The 20,293-nt window shown below is 38.9% G+C and overlaps 2 protein-coding genes across 3 annotated transcripts; one reads left to right on the top strand and one right to left on the bottom strand.

Annotated features, from left to right (window-relative positions):
- Positions 1–928: 928 nt before the first annotated feature.
- LOC109178762 (putative late blight resistance protein homolog R1A-10) lies at positions 929–12,591 on the bottom strand. Its single transcript, XM_019328313.1, has 6 exons — positions 12,397–12,591; positions 9,345–12,040; positions 9,141–9,226; positions 8,949–9,028; positions 8,415–8,852; positions 929–961 (listed from the first exon to the last, which is right to left on the bottom strand). Exons 2-5 carry the CDS (start codon positions 12,001–12,003, stop codon positions 8,450–8,452), a joined length of 3,228 nt encoding a protein of 1,075 aa, XP_019183858.1. The 5' UTR covers positions 12,004–12,040; positions 12,397–12,591; the 3' UTR covers positions 929–961; positions 8,415–8,449.
- Positions 12,592–17,444: 4,853 nt separating this feature from the next.
- On the top strand, positions 17,445–20,029 carry LOC109178767 (transcription initiation factor TFIID subunit 8). 2 transcript variants are annotated; one of them, XM_019328320.1, is made up of 2 exons: positions 17,445–17,629; positions 18,513–20,029. In XM_019328320.1, the coding sequence occupies exons 1-2, from the start codon at positions 17,478–17,480 to the stop codon at positions 19,633–19,635; spliced, it is 1,275 nt and encodes a 424-aa protein (XP_019183865.1). In that variant the 5' UTR covers positions 17,445–17,477; the 3' UTR covers positions 19,636–20,029. The 2 variants fall into 2 exon arrangements, with proteins under 2 accessions (XP_019183865.1, XP_019183866.1); XM_019328321.1 differs by having other exon boundaries at positions 17,525–17,658; positions 18,513–20,013.
- The last annotated feature ends 264 nt before the right edge of the window (positions 20,030–20,293 follow it).

Below are 20,293 nucleotides of genomic sequence, written 5' to 3'. Positions count from 1 at the left end.
ATTAATAATTAATAATAATGTAATAATAATAATCAAAACAAAACTATATAGAAAATAAAATTTAATTTAAAAAAAAAACAAAAAAAAAAAACAAAAAAAAAAAACAAACGGAAGCCGGAAAATTCGCCGGAAGGTAGCTTGAACCCTAATGACCCGTGATAGCAGGTAATTAATTTATTTTTGGACTTCATTGCACTTAAATGAATTCTTGATGAGTGTAATTGCACCTTTAAAAAATTTAGGGGCTAATTGACTTTTAAGCTAAAGTTCGAGGGCCTATTTGACAATTTTCCCTTTAAAAAAATAATTATTCATTATCAATAAATTAATTAAGAGAAATAATTTCATTAGTTATATTTTCTTTATTTTTCTCAAATGTAAAAATTCTTTATATGCAAATTCATCAATTGATTATATTCACTACATTGTCCATTATCTTTTTTTGCACACTATTTTTTAATTAATATCAAAGTTATAATACAAAATAATGCTATATATTTATTTACCGAGTATTTTATTAATACCATGAAAAATGAAAAAAAAATTAATTAAGTCAGTCATATTAACTACTTGAAAATTTTGTTGACAAAGAGTATTCAAATCATACAACAAATTGAAGTGGGAAACTACCTAGCAATGTCCTTGTTTGGCAATCAGTGGTTAGCATTAGCGGATTGTGTTAGCAGTTAGCAAATAGTGGATTATATTAGCGGATTTGACCAGCGAATTATATCAGCGGTTGGTAAAAAAATATTTTAAAAAAATTAGTTGTTTCAATTAAAATGTGAAATGACCTAAAAGGTATACATATATTTCATAATAATAATAATAATAATAATATATTACCAATAATAATACATCTACCTACTATATACTAATAGATTACCAATTAATCTGCTAACTAATAATTCTCAAACTGAACTAACCTTATGAGAAAGAGAAAGTCCCTAATACAATTTAAGTGTTGGAAAAAATAGCTTAAAATGGCATGTTAAGTGGCTATTTTGTGGTACAATTATCAGTGGGGTCTACTTCCGATTGGGGTCGGGTCAAAGTGGATTCGGATTCTTCGTAGTGAGACGAAGAGATCGATATATTGTACGCTCAAAACGGATAATGAGTGAATGAGATATTGATTCTCAAAGTAGACCCATTTGAGTTGGAAAATGAAGGGAAAAAAAGTGAGCTTTTTGTCCCACATTGCTTTGGAATGAAGATTTTCCCCCCTTATATACAAGAGCTCTTTTGAAGCTTGTAGAATTGTATAGCATAGAGGCTCTCTCGCGCGGGGGGGGGGGGGGGGGGGGGGGGGGGTGCAAATCAATTTCCAACGAGCAGAGATTGAAAAAGGCTTGATTCAAGCCCGAGCTCGTGTGCGAGGGCACGAATGTCGTCCGGAAATTGGTTCGGGTTCGCCCAGAACCGAACCGAGAGCACAACTCTCGTGCAACAGCCACCTACACTTGGTTCGGGTTCGCCCAGAACCGAACCGAGAGCACAACTCTCGTGCAACAGCCACCACCTACACTTGGTTCGGGTTCGCCCAGAACCGAACCGAGAGCACAACTCTCGTGCAACAGCCACCTACTCTCTTGCTACAAGAGCACAACTCTCGTGCAACAGCCACCTACTCTCGTGCTACAAGAGAGCACGAGAGGTTGTGGTGCACCGAGAGCACAACTCTCGTGCAACAGAGTCCACGAAAGGTGCAAGGGCCGAAATTGGATGAGGTCGAAAGTTGAGACCGAACCCTGTACGCTAACGGTCAGGAACCCAAAAGTTCTGACTGTTGAGGGGATTGAATTCATCTGTTACGGAATTAATTGTCTATTAATTCCAATTTTGAATTCTGAATTCAATTCCCAGGTAGTGGCCTGCTGTTATAGCTGTTGGAAGGCAGCTTTAATGTCATTTTTAATTGCCATAATAAAGGCTATTGGCTCCTTCAACCCTATATAAGAGAGGGTAGAGGCAGTAGAGTTTTACACACAGCTTTACACAGCACGAAAGTATACTTTTCCAGCTTCAAAAATCTCTGCTTCTACTCTTTCTTTAGCTATACTGTGTTCATAGCCATTGTCTTGCTCGCCGGATCCTTTGTTTGAATGCTCAAACATTGGATCATAGCAAGTTTTATCCTGGGAAGCCTAGGCCACAACGCTCCTAGCATCTACGGGAGGTGGCAAATAATAATCAAATAATAATCAAATAAAATTGACTATTATTTTCCTTGGAAAGAAGGGAAGAAAAGATGAAGAAATTTGGCTAGTGTTTGGTGTTGGGTTTTTGCAAGAGTCGAGTGAGCACTCTTTCCTTAAAACCTTAATTCTTGTTTTCCCGTTGGTTGTTTTCTCGAATTTCCTTGAAGAAATGGAGAACCCCGAGTTGCCAATCGTTAACAATGGGGAAGAAAATGTTGTTGAGAACAACAATGGAGGAAACGGCAACAATGTTGCTAATTCCCAAGCTACACCAGTGAACGTTGGTTCACAAGATGGTGGGAGCACTGAGGGATATATTCCCATGTCTCGGGTACCTTCGGTACCGAGTGGTTCGGCTGAAAAGCCGGAGAAGTTCACCGGTGTTGGTTCGAACTTCAAGAGGTGGCAACAGAAGATGTTGTTCTACCTAGCAACTCTCGGCCTGGCAAGGTTCTTGTCCGAGAGTGTTCCCGAGTTGAAGGAACAAGATGCACAATCCGTGATGGCGGTTGGCTATTGGAAGGATTCGGACTTCCTTTGCCGAAACTACATCCTGAATGGATTGTGTGACACGCTATATGATGTATATCGAAAGATAAGCACATCAAAAGCGTTGTGGGAAGCTTTGGATCATAAATACCGAAGTGAGGATGCCGGCTCAAAGAAATTTGTAGTTGGCCGATTCCTCGACTTCAAAATGGTTGATTCAAAGACCGTGCTAAGTCAGGTAGAAGATTTGCAATTAATATTTGACGAGATCCGTGACGAAGGCATGGTGCTAAGTGAAGCCTTCCAAGTGGGATCTGTGATCCATTTGTTGCCTCCAGGTTGGAAGGACTTCAAGAACTACCTTAAGCATAAGCGAAAGGAGATGAATCTGGATGACCTGATCCAGCGACTCAGGATTGAGGAAGGGAACAGGACGAATGATAGGAAGGCTCCTATCGTTGTTGGTGCTAAGGCCAACGTTGTGGAGCACGGTAAGAACTCCAGGAGGAACAAGAAGGACAAGCGAAAGCTAGGTCCGAAAGGTGGCGTTACCAAGAACAAGTTTCCTGGTGAATGCTACAATTGTGGCAAGCATGGCCACAGAGCATCTGAATGCAAGGCTCCAAGGAAGAAGAACAAGAGTTCTGAAGCCAATGTTGTTGGAGATAGCAATCAGAAAGAGGTCGAGATTAGCCTTTCGGCTATGGTGACCGAGGTGAACCTCGTGGGCTCAAACCCTCGTGAGTGGTTCATTGATACCGGTGCAACCAGGCACTTGTGTTGCAACCGAGAGATGTTCAACACCTTTGAGACCGTTGAAGGTGAGAAGGTGTGGATGGGAAACTCGGCTCAGTCTGCTGTGGAAGGCATGGGCAAGGTGGTTCTGAAGATGACCTCCGGGAAGGAACTAACGTTGAACAACGTGCTGTATGTTCCTGAGCTGAGGAAGAATCTTGTGTCTGGCTCTCTGTTGAACAAGCATGGCTTTCGCATGGTGTTCGAGTCAGACAAAGTAGTTTTGTCCAAGTTAGGAATGTTTGTTGATAAAGGATATGTAACTAATGGGCTGTTTAAGCTCAGTGTAATTCCTGTTATCAATAAAAGCAAAGTTAATTCTGTTTACTTGCTTGAGTCTTCCAATTTATGGCATGGTAGACTAGGTCATGTTAATTTTAATTCTATGCGTAGATTAATTAGCATGGACCATATTCCTAACTTTCAAATTGACACAAATAACAAGTGTGAAATTTGTGTTGAGGCAAAACTAACGAAAGTACCTTTCAAGTCGGTTGAAAGGGAAACTGAACCACTAGAATTAATCCATAGTGATTTGTGCGATTTTAGATCGATACAAACGAGAGGTGGTAATAAGTATTTTATCACATTTATCGACGATAGCACACGATACTGCTATGTGTATTTGCTTAAGAGCAAAGATGAAGCCGTTGATAAATTCGTTCTTTATAAGAATGAAGTGGAAAACCAACTTAATCGGAGAATTAAGAAGGTTAGAAGCGATAGAGGTGGTGAGTACGAAGCACCTATTGGTGACTTCTGTGCGAGTGTAGGTATAATACACGAGCGTACTGCACCTTACTCACCTCAATCGAACGGTGTTGCCGAACGAAAGAATCGTACATTGAAAGATATGATGAATGCGATGCTTATAAGTTCGGGCCTACCTCAAGATGCTTGGGGTGAGGCGATCTTGACAAGTAATTACCTTTTGAATAAGGTACCCCGAAAGAAGCTCGATAAGACTCCTTATGAGCTGTGGAACGGTAGGAAACCTTCCTACCAGTACCTGAAAGTGTGGGGGTGTCTTGCCAAAGTTTTGGTGCCAACACCTAAGAAAGTAAAGATAGGTCCTAAGACGGTGGACTGTATCTTTATTGGGTATGCACATAATAGTAGTGCTTATCGGTTCTTAGTACATGAGTCCAATAATCCGGATGTACACGAGAACACGATAATAGAATCAAGGAATGCATATTTTTTCGAAAATATATTTCCTTGTAGGTCCAACGAGGGACCAAGTACGTCAAAACGAACGTTTGACGAAACTATGGATAATGATAGTGGGGAATCCGAGAGAGAACCCGAGCTCGAGCCGAGACGCAGTAAGCGGGCGAGAGTTGGAAAATCATTCGGTCCTGATTTTCTAACTTACTTGTTAGAGTACGATTCGGGTACTCTAACTTGTTTATTAGAAAATGAACCCGATTTTCTATCTTGTTTGATAGAGAACGAGCCTCGAACGTATGTAGAAGCCGTGACTTCTAGGGAAGGACCAATGTGGAAAGAGGCTATAAAAAGTGAAGTGGATTCTATTCTACAGAATCACACTTGGGAACTGGTTAATCTTCCTCCGGGTAGTAAACCCTTAGGATCCAAGTGGGTCTTTAAAAGGAAGATGAAACCGGACGGTTCCATCGAGAAGTATAAGGCTAGGCTTGTAATCAAGGGTTACAGGCAACGCGAGGGCCTCGATTACTTCGACACGTATTCTCCCGTGACGAGAATAAACTCCATTAGGATGATACTTGCCATAGCCGCGTTGCGAAACTTGGAAGTTCATCAAATGGATGTGAAAACCGCTTTCCTAAATGGCGAATTAGATGAGGAAATCTATATGGAACAACCCGAAGGGTTCGTGGTTCCGGGCCAAGAGAGGAAAGTGTGTAAGTTGGTTAAATCGCTCTATGGTTTAAAACAAGCGCCTAAGCAGTGGCACGAGAAGTTTGACCATGCGATGTTAACAAACGGGTTTAAAATAAACGAAGGTGACAAATGTGTCTACGTTAAGGGAACGATAGATGGCTACGTCATTCTTTGTTTATATGTCGATGATATTCTCATCGTTGGTAGTAATGATCGGATGATCAAGTCTACCAAAAACATGTTAAATGCGAGATTTGACATGAAGGATATGGGTTTGGCTGATTTAATCCTCGGGATTAGAATCATTAGAAGACCTGATGGCCTCGTGTTGAGCCAATCACATTATATTGACAAAATCCTTGAGAGATTTAACAAGGATGATAGTCAAGTGGCTAGGACACCATTTGATACAAATATTCATCTAACCAAGAACCACGGAGAAGGAATTTCACAAGTGGAATATGCTCGGGTCATTGGTAGCTTGATGTATCTTATGAGCTGTACTAGGCCGGATATTGCCTATGCGGTTAGTAAACTCAGTAGATATACGAGTAACCCCGGTGCTATGCACTGGAAGGCAATAGTAAAGGTTATGAGATACTTGAGGTATACTCGTGGTCTTGGACTGCACTACGGGAGATATCCCGCTGTACTTGAAGGGTATAGCGATGCGAATTGGATATTTGATATTAAGGACTCTAAGTCCACGAGTGGCTACGTGTTTACACTAGTCGGTGCAGCCGTTGCATGGAAATCCTCTAAGCAAACTGTGATAGCTAGATCCACGATGGAATCTGAGCTAATAGCCTTGGACAAAGGTTGTGAAGAGGCTGAATGGCTACGCCATTTTATAGAGGATATTCCTAATTGGGAAAGACCGGTACCTCCAATATGTGTGCATTGCGATAGTCAAGCCACAATTGGGAGAGTACAGAGTCATATGTATAATGGTAAGTCTAGACATGTGCGTCGTAGACATAATACCATTAGACAACTACTCACAACTGGAGTTGTCTCGATTGACTACGTAAAGTCAAAAGACAATATAGCGGATCCGCTGACCAAAGGGTGAGGAAGAGAAGTTGTGGAGAAGTTGACACGAGGAATGGGTCTACTGCCCTTGGACTAAAAAGTTCTATAGTGGATACCCAACCTAGCTGGCACCTAGGTTCAATGGGACAACTAAATTATGGAACGGAGCGCGTCACTGTGGGGGTCTCGGACTCCCTACCACTCCTCGTTAGAACAGTGACTCCCGCAAGAGGCTAGCATATTAATGCTTTAATGATTCTTGAGTATGCGGTATACTCGAGAAAGAATCACCTATGTTAGAGAGAAGTGAGGGTCGCTTCAAAGGAGAATTGTTGGGCACAATTCTTTAGAAACTCTCGCAAAACCAGGAACGGTGACCCACGACCAAAACGGGCACACTCATGAGAGCAAGAGCATGGTTGGGAGATTCCTGTGTGAGATATGTCATCGTCTACACAAACGGCAGTCGGTTCAAAGACATCGCGTTCTACCGTACAGCCAGTAGAGTAAACATGTCTTTACGAGGGAAGGTTCAAAGGGTATAGTGACTCCCTACCTATCCTATGCAGGGATCGACCGTTTGAACACAGTTGTTTCCGATTTCAAAATACCCCGAAAATCAATTTTTCATTCATGTGGGGGATTGTTGGAAAAAATAGCTTAAAATGACATAAAATGGCATGTTAAGTGGCTATTTTGTGGTACAATTATCAGTGGGGTCTACTTCCGATTTGGGTCGGGTCAAAGTGGATTCGGATTCTTCGTAGTGAGACGAAGAGATCGATATATTGTACGCTCAAAACGGATAATGGGTGAATGAGATATTGATTCTCAAAGTAGACCCATTTGAGTTGGAAAATGAAGGGAAAAAAAGTGAGCTTTTTGTCCCACATTGCTTTGGAATGAAGATTTTCCCCCCTTATATACAAGAGCTCTTTTGAAGCTTGTAGAATTGTATAGCATAGAGGCTCTCTCGCGCAGGGGGAGGGGGGGGGGGGTGCAAATCAAATTCCAACGAGCAGAGATTCTGGCCTTGCGGGCTAAGTTATGCCAAACTTTGGTATCATTTTCCAACTGGTATAGCCACTTGGTTCGGGTTCGCCCAGAACCGAACCGAGAGCACAACTCTCGTGCAACAGCCACCTACTCTCGTGCTACAAGAGAGCACGAGAGGTTGTGGTGCACCGAGAGCACAACTCTCGTGCAACAGAGTCCACGAAAGGTGCAAGGGCCGAAATTGGATGAGGTCGAAAGCCACTTGGTTCGGGTTCGCCCAGAACCGAACCGAGAGCACAACTCTCGTGCAACAGCCACCTACTCTCGTGCTACAAGAGAGCACGAGAGGTTGTGGTGCACCGAGAGCACAACTCTCGTGCAACAGAGTCCACGAAAGGTGCAAGGGCCGAAATTGGATGAGGTCGAAAGTTGAGACCGAACCCTGTACGCTAACGGTCAGGAACCCGAAAGTTCTGACTGTTGAGGGGATTGAATTCATCTGTTACGGAATTAATTGTCTATTAATTCCAATTTTGAATTCTGAATTCAATTCCCAAGTAGTGGCCTGCTGTTATAGCTGTTGGAAGGCAGCTTTAATGTCATTTTTAATTGCCATAATAAAGGCTATTGGCTCCTTCAACCCTATATAAGAGAGGGTAGAGGCAGTAGAGTTTTACACACAGCTTTACACAGCACGAAAGTATACTTTTCCAGCTTCAAAAATCTCTGCTTCTACTCTTTCTTTAGCTATACTGTGTTCATAGCCATTGTCTTGCTCGCCGGATCCTTTGTTTGAATGCTCAAACATTGGATCATAACAAGTTTTATCCTGGGAAGCCTAGGCCACAACGCTCCTAGCATCTACGGGAGGTGGCAAATAAGGTTTTAAGGAAAGAGTGCTCACTCGACTCTTGCAAAAACCCAACACCAAACACTAGCCAAATTTCTTCATCTTTTCTTCCCTTTTTTCCAAGGAAAATAATAGTCAATTTTATTTGATTATTATTTGTTTTCTACCAACGGTACCAACATTAAGTGGGTGTTATCCCATAAATTTTCTTCCTCATCAATTAGCTAGGTCGAACCTCAATGCCCTTGACGATGAGACCAGACTTCCAATGCTGCGTTATATTCCAAAGCCGCATTTCGACCTCACCTTCATTTGTTGAACTAATGTAAAAATCTCCGAGCTTAATCTCCATCCACCCATCATGGCGACGGTTTGGAAACCGGCCAGGGTCTTCAGAAAACCTCTTTTTTGCTAAAAATACTTGACAACGTTGATTCTCACTATAACTTATTTTATCCTTGATGTATCTCACGGATGTCAATGCTACATCGAGCCGTTCAGCCTCGGGTTGAAGTTTGAAAATAAGGTACGCAGAGTAAGAAGTGATTTTATGCAGGCGCCCGGTGTCCAACTTTCCTTTGATCTCGAGCCAACAAACGTCCAGAAGTACTGCAACCTCATGTCTGCACACGTTGTAAAGGGGATTGGACTATATACAGTTCTTTTACATAAACCGGTCAAATTAGAGATGGAACAAAAATGGAGAGATTAATGCATACCCGGAGTCCAGAGTCCAACTCCAATACCGAGGATTGTTCTCGTGTGGGATGTAGAGACTTCTTGCTTCCAGGAAAACACTCTGCATAGCAAAAGATTTGCATTTGCTTTTACAGTTCGATCACAAGAGGTAGAATAATAATGTATAATAATAAAACGGAAATAAAAAGCTTAAGGGTATGGAATCACAGTACCATTTTTATATCTACATCATTTTCTTCTGCAAATGAGTGACAGGGAGGGAGAGAGACCTGAGTGAGTGTGGAATCTTGATCTTCATCTTTTTCAGCATACAAAATAGGAATAAAGGTGGAATTATTTAAAGCATGTAGGAAATAAAATGCCACATTTTGGAAAACAAATCAAACCAATTACTGCAAGGGGGGAGAGAGAGAGACCTGATTGAGTGTGGAATTCAAGAATCTCAAATGCAAATTCTTCTCCGTATAACTGACGCTGCTCTTTTTCAACCATGGCAGAATTCACAAGGGAAGCATGGCAATGCTCCAACTGAACTGACTTCAGATTTCTAAGGTTTTCAATCCAACTTGGCATCTCTTTCAACTCAAAGCAATTTCTGAATACCAGGCGCTCAAGCTTTGGGAAAGGATGATCATCATCATCAACATCATCGCCCAGCTCCCAATGCTTCAAATCCATAACAGAAATTAGCAAAAGCTTCAATTCAGGGAACCCCTTCTCTACACTTAGTTTCCAGTCTTGTCCCACACAGGCATGCTTCTTGAGTTTTAGCACCACAAGCTTGGGCAGCATACTCATAATGTTCATAGCTTCCCAGGGCATGAGAGTTTTTGCAAAGGTAATCTCCTTGAGGTTTTGTGGAAAAGTACAAGACTGCAGTTGTATAGGACAATAGGTGCCCTCAACTTTTAGCTTCTCCAGCTTATTTAAGCAGTTAAGATCATCTAAACAACGGTGGGATATGCATCCTTGGGTGATTATTCCCAACTCCTTAACATTTGGAATCCTCGAAAACACTTGCTTTGTGCACTGAACACATTGCAACCAGTACATTGTTTGCAGATTTACTTGAACCACTTCTGGAGTGTACATTGGAATTAGCTGATGGTATAACTGAAGGTGCCTTAATTGTGGCAACTCCCATATTCCATCAGGTAGCTTACGGACACCATGGATATCTTCACAAATAATAAGTGTTTGCAGATTCCAATTCCTGCTCACTGGTATGGAGGTGAGCAGCCAGTTTGAGGATAAAGCTAGATATCTGAGAAGAACTACATCTATAATATCTGAAGGTATACTTCCATTGTAGTCAAGTATAGTTAAGTCCAGCACTCTTAACATCTTAAAAGAGTAGGCTGTCATCTTATAACTATTGGCTAGATAACCTAAATCCCTATCAGAATCTTTCCATTTATGCATATCAAAGCATAAAATGGAACGGGATTTTTTCAAAGCAGCTAAGCAAAGAGAACCTTGAGATGCTATTTTAAGACTTAACCAACGATTTCCATCTGATTGAATATTGTAACCATTTTTACTCCTATCTCTAGTGCACAGAAGTTTCTCTGTTTTAGCCTTGCTTGCACACAGCTCATGCAATAGGTCATGCATCTTACATGTTTCAACTTTTCCATTACTGCCTTGCGCACTTACCATAATCAGGCTTCTATTGATAAGATCCTGCAAATAATCTTCACCTGATTCTTCTAACGTCTTTTCACTCTCTTCTTTTATGAATCCCTCCGCAATCCATAACCTAATCAATTTTTTAATTCCAATCTCTCTATCTTCAGGAAAAGCTCCTAAATATAGAAAACAACTCTTCAAATGGCAAGGTAAGTTTTTGTAACTTACACTGAGTATTCTGGAAAATTGTTCAGCCAGATCAAAATTCACCAATGAGTTTAACGTTGACTCAACACTCTTCCACTCATCTACTGCCATATTGGCGGATAGATGTCCTGCTACCACCACAACTGTAAGTGGTAATCCTCTACAATTCTCAACAATCTTCCTCCCTATTGTTTCAAATTCTTTGTTCAAACTTTCTCTTACCAAAAACTTTTGACAAAATAAATTCCAACCTTCGTCACAATTTAAGAAGCGCATGTCATGTAAATTATCTAAACAAGCATATTCAGATACCTCTTTGAGCCTAGTAGTCAATAATATTCGACTGCCGGTGTCCTCATCTGGAAAGCATCCCTTGACATCATCCCATGCGCCTTTAGTCCATATGTCATCCAGGATAATTAGATATCTCTGTCTCTTTAAACTTTTCTGCAGTTGTGCTGCTAGCTCACCATCGTTCATAGTGTTAATGTCATCATCACGCATTGGCAAGACGGAACGACACAGTTGAAGGAGCACTTGCCTCTTATTATGCTCTTGAGACATGGTTGCCCAACCACAACAGTGAAAGCGACCCTTGACTGCAGAATCATTAGCAAGTTTTCTTGCAAACATCGTCTTGCCAATACCTCCCATACCGACAAGTGACATAACTTGCAATGGTTTATTCGAGGATATAAGCTTTTTCTTCAACTCCTCGAATTCTTTGGTTTGCCCCACCATGGTGTCTTCAAATTTTGAAGCATGTTGGGAGGATGATTGACCAGCAGACGATGAACTCTCCTCCGGATGTTGAGTTTGCAAACCTTTTGCTGTTCGTGCCTCAATCATCACTATCAGATCTTCAACATCTTTAAGTACACGCCTCAAGGTTACATCCAGCATCTGATGACAAATCTCTACTAGCTCTGCTTCAATGTCAGATTCTGCTTCGAGAGCTAGTCTAAAATTTGTCATCATTGGACCATCATCCCCTACTAGCTCTGCTTCAATGTCATATTCTGCTTCGAGAGTTACTCCTCTAATTCTTGCTATCAGATCGTTCAGCTCCTCACAATTGTGGGCTTTCTTCTCAGATTCGTCAAGAAACGTTTGCAAAAAGGTAAGTTTTTTGCAGAGAGACTCGATAAGTTGTTTGTTATTTAGAATGAGACGTGGATTGGGTTGCAGGAACTCAAGCTCTAGTGTTCGCATTAAACTAGTTAGTGCAACACAAGCCATGACGGACTCTTAGCTTCAATACCCAAAATGCAAAAACCTAACATCACAAGTTCAATACAATGTCCATAAATTTCCAACATAATCAATACAAGTTTAAATCAAGGTTATCTTTCTCAACATAATCAAAACTTGAAATTAGCACAAAAAACTCTAGAGACAAGTCATTATCTTCTACATTAAACCATAAGAATTCACAAACAATTCACAAGTAAAATAGGAGAAAAGTTCACAAACAAAATTCAATATATTGCAAAATAAAAAATGTAGAAACCAGTCGGTCAGCCAGGAAACCATTTTAGATGTCAGATCTTGAAAAAGAAAAATAGCTATCAAAAAGAATAATTTATGACTGAAAAAAAAAAAAAAAAAAAAAAAAAAGAAGAAGAAACATACCTGGTGGGCAGCAAGAAAATGAAGAAGAAGATGTAGCTGGTGAGGTGAGAGCAGCAGAGGAGGAAGAGAAATGAAAAGGTTGACCAATGTTGCTACAAATAGTAGAACTTCACAAACCTCTACTGCTTACTGAATAGCAGAGGTTGATCGTAATTGATGCTTCGAAGCAACTTTTGATGCTTCGAATAGGGGAAAGTTAAAGAAAGGGAAAAAGAATGCACAAACGCTGCTGGTGGGAATCATGACACTATGACAGGACCTCAGAAAGAATCACTGTTCACCCGCATCGTTCCATCTCTCCATTTGGAGACATTGAGGATCGTTTACTTCATTCCTCTGTTTTTTCATTTCTATTTTTCTATTTTTCAAATCATTTAATTTCCATTCCTTATTTTTAGTTTTTCATTTCTATTATAATAATTTCAATGAGCAAATACCAATTTTAGTTCCACGAGTATTAACAAAATGACAATTTTAGTCTTCATATTTAATTCCTACCAAAACTAATCCCACAACTATTATTTTACTATCAAAGTTAATCACTCCGATCGCCGGAAAAATTAAAACACGTCGGGTTATCTTGTGAGCTTAATGTTCTTAAACTGGGACATTAGATTGTCCTGTTAATTGCAAATAGTGTATTTCATTCTTTAAAATTCAACTGAATGTATATAGTTCATCATTTGTTAAGTTGTTATGCAATCTTGATTATCAGGTTAGCTTTTCTACTTTGAGAGGGCATGGTAAACAGAAACGAAAGAGAGGCAAGAGTGGTGGTGGGAGATCCTCCAGAGAGAGTGTTAGGACCAACTAAAAGCTACAAGAAGAAGTGTTGCCACTACTGAAATCTTTAGGCTGAATTCTAAAATTGTTTTCTGTATAATTTGTTATTGTTTTTTTTTTTTTTTTACAAATTAAAATGGCGAAATGCATTGGCAGTCTGGCAGATCAAGCTATTAATTTTAACGGAAATTTAGTAAATACTTTGATCTTAATGATAAAAGGACAAAAATACCTTTATTTTTTAAAGAATTCGGCGTGTTTTAATTTTTTCGGTGACCGGACTACCGGAGTGATTAACTTTGGTAGCAAAACAATAGCTGTGGGATGAGTTTTGGTAGGAATTAAACATGTGGATCAAAATTGTCATTTTGCTAATACTGGTGAGACTAAAATTGGTATTTGCTCTAATTTCAATACACCAATAAAAACCTTACACTAAATAAATTATAAATGATTACAAAATAACATAGGCAATAATAACATGTATAAAAATATAAATGTGATTTTTTGTGCAAATAATAATAATAAGGCTAAAGTGTCATCTCGCACCCTGAACTATAACGGATTATTCATGCCGCACCCTGATTTTTCATAAGTGATATTTAGATGCACGAACTATTAAATTTTTTTCGTCTAGAATTTTTTACAGGTTTCTAGGTTACTATGATGACATGTCACAAGTTATTAGCTGATGTGGAACTTCTTTTTAAGTCAACCCCAAATTTTTAAGTCTACTCTCAAAATCAATAATCTTGATATGCTTTCTTCACTTCGACATTCCTAAGAGTTTTTAAACATTGTTAATAATAATCCATGACGGATACCGGCCAAAAGCTGCATGCAATGTTGATATGTTATTCGCTACAAGGCCACATCATCCCTTTCGTCGATCTCGCCTGCTGGCTAGTGGAGAAAGGCTTCGCCGTCACCTTCATCAAAAGCAATAAATTAATTAGGCATGTGGTTTCTTCGTCGTGGTCGTCCGCAGAAACGCAAAATAATTGTTGTCGTCAAGAAGAATAACGTTGTTGTCGCTGCTTAGCTTCTTGTAAATTTACATTCTTGCAGATAAAATAAATTCCTCTTCAGAATAGAAATACATTGTCATAGGGAAATGGGGAATGTTGCAAAAGTCCACACAGGCCAACAAAAGTCCATAATCTCAGCTCTGACTCCCTCTAGCTACTTTTAGTTCTTCTTTTATGCTCTTCTTTATATGGTTCCAACCACTTTATTATACATTGAATTCTCATCTCCTCCTCCGCTCACTGTCTTCACCTTCGCCGGAAAATCAGAAGATCGAAATGAGGAAAAGCAGCGGCCAGAGAAATGGGTTTAATTGGCAGTACAAGAAATTTCCATTACCGCGTTTAGAGTGGACGCCGGAGCTACACGACCACTTCGTCAACGCCGTCGAGCATCTTGGCGGACGGTACAGTAAGTTCTATCGTCTCCTCCCAAACATCTTCGGTTTACCCTTTACGACAATCTTAGCTGCGCTATTATAAATTAAATTATAATGGATCATAAATTTCTTTACCTTTTGTCTAAGGTTGATCAACAAATTAATCATTGTTGGCTGGCTGGCGGAATGAGGTGTTAGAAAAAAGAAAAAAAATCCTATATCAGCATAGATTACCGGTAACCTGTAAGTAACCTATAAAAAATTCTAGGCGAAAAAAAATTAATGGTTGGTGAATTTAAATATCACTTATAAAAGATCAGGGTGTGGTATGAATAATCCGTTATAGTTCAGGGTGCGAGATGACACTTTAGCATAATAATAATAATAATAATAATAATAATAATTATTATTATTATTATTATTATTATTATTATTATTATTATTATTAAAACGGAAAAAAGAGGAAGACGTCGGGGAAAAAAGAAGAATGGGAAGAACAAAACACAGATAAGCGCCGCACACGGGATGTTTATCTGATTTACTGTTCATCGGTGTCCATTCCTCGATTTGGAGAAAGCTTTTTATCTATTCTCCAAATTTGTATTAGAAGTGGAAGAATGGAGATAGAGATTGAATTTGGAAGAAGAAATTTAATAAACAATTCCTTCAATTTTTATTTTTTTCACTTCTCAATTTCTCTATTTTCTGAAAAATCCTCCATTTCTCCAAGTTAGTAAACGACCTTGATGTGTCTAGCAACATAGTTTCGTGTAACTTGTGTTGCTCTAAGTACCAAAGACTTTGTTCCTCAGACTTGATAAAAATGTTCAGAAATTTGGCATAACTTATGCCTCATGGGTTGCCAATTTTCCACGAAATTCGTGTTCGTCTATCACAGGTGCACACAAACTAAACCTTTTTTGATTATTTTGAGATTTGGTTCGCCTCCCTTCGCCCCTCGCACGCGAAAGAGTCTTTATACAATACAATTCAAATTTCTAAAAAAAAGTGAAATATTTACTATTACAAATTCACATCCATTTTCAATGTGAGACAAATGCTATTTACAAGTCTTTCCAACTCTATTTTTCAAAATTTAAATGAGTACACTTTGAGAATTAATTTTTCGTTCACTCACAATCTATTTATTAATTTTTAACTAATTACATGTTGGTAACCTGCTACTGCAAGTCACTTGGGACAAATTGCATGATTTTACAATGTTGAATGGTCTGATTGCACTATTTTTTTAGTTGAGTAGCCCAATTGCATTTTCACGTTACGTTCGATGGCTAATTTGACCCTTATTCCTATAATGTTTGTGAATGATTTAAATAAATATATAGTTATACAAAAAAGTTTAATAAATACTTTTAACATTTAATTGATATTTCTAGGTTAAGATTAAAGGAGAGATTAGGTGTTCAATTCTTACTATTATCTATGTTTTTTAAATTCTAATACAAAATTACAAACACATTTAAACTAATAAATATTTAAATAAACTTAGGATGTGGGTATGGGTAGGGGTGACGAATTATACAGTTGCCCCGCGGGTTACAAGGCTATGAGGCAAACATGTATATCACAGGTACCACATAGGGGCTAAACGGGATAGCCCGTTCGGATCGAATCGGAGAAATATACAACTCAACATGCCTAAACAAGGTCTAAACGAGCTCAACTATGCGAATCAGGCCCATTTTTATAGCTCTAAATGTGGGTACCCACTCTTAGTTTTCAATTTTAGTTCAGATGGTTCAACCCATCCGATATGCCCGATAACACGATGTTTAGGGTTAGGGACAACCCAAACCCGAAAATAAAACAATAAAATAATTGATTAGCCCGAATTGATAAACCCGACAGAGCTAGCCCGAAATCGAGTGGACTGGCCCGATTGACATCCCTACTCGTGGATTACACCATCTCCTTCACCAGACTCTTGTATTCTTCTCCTTCAATTTAACGCAAAATCGTCCTTTGTCAATGGCAATACCGAGTATGTGAGGACCTCCGGGTATGGGCCAGGGTAATTATTTAGTAACGCAATTGAAAAGCTTGGGATATCGCTACACGGTTGGCTTCAATCTAACTGATATCGTTTTAGTTCATGATTATGTGAATCATCTACTATAGCTATAGACCAAAAGGAAAAAAAAAAAAAAAAAAAAAAGGTATCTTCTTTCTCATATAAAAATACACTTTCATAAAATAGGGTTTCACCGGAATGATAAAAAAATGTCAAAAATATGAAACGATTGTGTTGGACTACATTTGGAAATACCACCAAAAGCAAGAGACATATGTTGGAACGAACTCATTGGAAAAATAATTAAAAATTTAAAAAGACAAAAATACCCTTACCTAAAATTATTAAAAAGATTAAAAGTGTTCAAAATATAATAGTATAAAGTATTAAATGACAAAAATAATAATCGAAACTAAATTTAAAACTATCACCAAAGAACCTCCGCGAGAATTAACTCAATAAAAATTAAAATATCAATAACAAAGGAATCAAAATTTGAAATTAAGTCTTTTTTTTTTTATTAATAAGGAAGGGAGATATACCCTACATATACACATTATTTATCTCAAATGAGGTTCAAACCTTACACCTCCCACTTAAGAGAGCAACTCAATACCAGTGGACTACAAGCCGGACTACAAGCAACTTGGTTGAAATTAAGTCTTTATTCCATTCAGATTCGATACCTATTTGAACCAAGTGCCACTTTAATAATTTTAAATCTGTAGAATTGTTGGTGGTGAAATTATAATTTGAAGGAGAAGCAAGGGTATAAACGTAATACCATATATCATATACAACACGCATGTGACTGACGGTGACGGAGGAGCACAGCTATACAGCACACAGGCACAGGCGGAAATGGAGAAGTATTTAGCAAACGCTTCTAGGGGCGACCCGGGAGTCCCGCACTGCGACCCGAAAGACTTCGGGAGCTGTTGGATCGGCTCCGCTGCCTTCTCCTCGATCCCCTGCTTCAATCCCTACATGTGGCAATTCACCGCCGAGGACAAGTATGCATACAAACCCTAACTTTGCACACGTAAGCAAATTTAAGAGCATGATCTCTAATCGAATGTAAAATTTATTGTTTCTTTACCGTTTGCACTTGTGGAAAATGCTTATACGATGATGATTTTGGTAAATACATACAATCCGGATTTTTTTTTTGGAGGGCTATTTTTGTAGATTTATTTCTTTTGGGTGTTCTTGGCCGCTCCTCTAATATTTGTGCCCACTACCAATGAATTTCCTCCAAAGTTTCTTGTTTATGCTTAAGTAATTTTAGTTTTAAAGTAAAAATTAGCTAAAGGCGCGAGAATAAAGATTAAGAATGCTTTATTGCCATGTGTTCCTGAATGCATGTATTACCACAAGAAATTGAGAAATAATTATTTTCAAGTGTGCATAATATCTCTTCGTTGGTGCATCATGTTTGTTTTTAGCTGGGGAAAGCTACGTTTTGATACACACCCTGTTAATTAGGCACTCTGTAGTGTTTATATTAATTTTGCAAAACTTCTTTCCAATTTTTTTTTTTTTTTTTTTTACAAAAGAGGGTACAAGTGAAGAGTTGAGGTGAATAAATTAGAGTTCAGCTTGCAATTAGAGTATCCTTTAAAAGATGCTGATTTGTTTTTAAAAAAAAACTTTTGTGCTTAAATTTATTATTAATTGAGTCTTAGAAGTTTATTTACCTAAACTTTGAACAGCATTGGGTAATTTGAGATCTGCCTGATCATGTTTTGATATTTGATATTCCGTGTGTTTTATTATGTCTAATTCTTGATGGTGACTAGAGAGTAGTGTTTGCTAGTTTATTAGTGAGTGTTTGGGTCTAATGCTAAAGATTAGTTAATCGGTTGGATTTTGATTGAGAAATCTTAAATGATTCAGGAATTTGAATATGAGCAATGGAGGCAAAGTCGAGAATAAAAGAGAGCGAGAGAATACTGTGGATAAGCGGGTGGATTCGCGTGATTTTGGGAGTGCCATATCGAGAATTGCAGTGGCACAGATATGTGAGAGTGTTGGTTTTGAGAGCTGCAATGAATCAGCTCTGGATTCCTTTGCAGACATTGCAATTAAGTACCTTTTTGACCTAGGAAAGACTGCAACTTCCTATGCCAATTTAGCTGGGAGGTCTGAGTGTAATGTATTTGATATAGTTGGTGCATTGGAGGATTTGTATACACACACAGGGTTTCTGGGTGCCGCAGAGGTAAACGGTTGTGGGATGAATTCAGGTGTTATGAGGGAGATAGTTGAGTATGTTGAGTCAGCTGAGGAGATTCCTTTTGCCCAGCCTGTGCCACACTTTCCAGTGGTCAAAGTGCCTAGGATGATTCCTAGTTTTGAGGAAATGGGTGAAACACCAGAGTTTAAGCACATACCACCTTGGTTGCCTGCATTTCCTGACCCTCACACATATATACACACACCTACATGGAACGAGAGGGAGTCTGATCCTCGAGCTGATAAAATTGAGTTAGTCAGGCAGCGTAGGAAGGCGGAGAGGTCTTTGTTGAATTTGCAGCAGCGGTTGGTGTGCAATGGTCTGCCAGTGGCTTCAAGCTCAGAGGAGCCGAATGATACTGAGAATGGTTTGGGTCATAACGAAATCAAAAACCCATTCCTTGCAAAGACATTACAAGCCGGAGAGAAAGATGTATCTCCTATTGCTCTGCCAGTTAAATTCTCTGCCAAAGTCCACACCAACGACCATGCCTCTTTGCTGGAGACATTTGCTCCAGCAATTGAAGCAATGAAAGATGGGCTTTCAGAAACAGGAAATGGCATGGAGAAGATTGTTCCGGACAAAAGACCTGCTGTATGTTTAGAGTTCAGACCTGGTAAGAAAGTTTTAGGCGATTCTCTAAATTTGAGGCTTTGGAACAAGAGTTCTTCAAGAACAGCAACATGGTTCAGGCGAGATGAAGATAAAGATGATAAGAAGAGGAGAGCAGAGTTAATTCTTAGGCAATCTGTGGAAAACCAGCAGGAGCTGACCCAGTTGTAAATTAGTTCATGGATGTGTTTACAGTGAATTTGGTTAGCTGAAAATTAAAAAACACATTGTATCCATGCTGTGAATTTCAGGTGAGTCCATGTAGAAGTCAACCATAGTTTCAGGCTTTTTTCAATGTTAGTTACTATTTTATTTAGGATATGTTCAGAATTGATTTTCATCCGATTGATCAGATTTTTTTTTTTTTTTTTTTTTCCTGTCTGGTGGTCTCACTTTTGCCAAGTTGTATTGAAGGAAATTGTACTTAGAACAGGATTTTTTATGATAGTGGTGAAAGGAAATGGTCAAGTGACTAGTAGTTTCTACCAACAAATTTGTTTGTTAGTACAATTTCTTGTTAATGTTTTTTCTCAAGGATTTTGTTTATAAGAGAATTCAGTGGGTGACCAAACAGTATCTCTTTCAGAGCTTTTGCATTTGTTTTCAGGTTTTTAACATGTTATAGAGTGGATGTATAAACACTATAAACTAATGATGCAGTTTGTATTTGTTTACGTTTTTGTTCTTTATCCAATTTGATAAAAAGGGCATTGGCAGTGCCCTACAATGTCCTCACATACTCTATTCTGACCGAAGACAAGCAGACAAAACTGTTAACCTCTTTATTACACAGTTTCAGTTCAATCAATTGACAGAATTCTTCAAGCTC

Source organism: Ipomoea nil, unplaced genomic scaffold (genome assembly GCF_001879475.1).
Source record: "Ipomoea nil cultivar Tokyo-kokei standard unplaced genomic scaffold, Asagao_1.1 scaffold0869, whole genome shotgun sequence".
Taxonomy (NCBI): domain Eukaryota; kingdom Viridiplantae; phylum Streptophyta; class Magnoliopsida; order Solanales; family Convolvulaceae; genus Ipomoea; species Ipomoea nil.
Note: the sequence above shows the minus strand (reverse complement) of the source record. Positions and strands in the feature narration are given on the sequence as shown.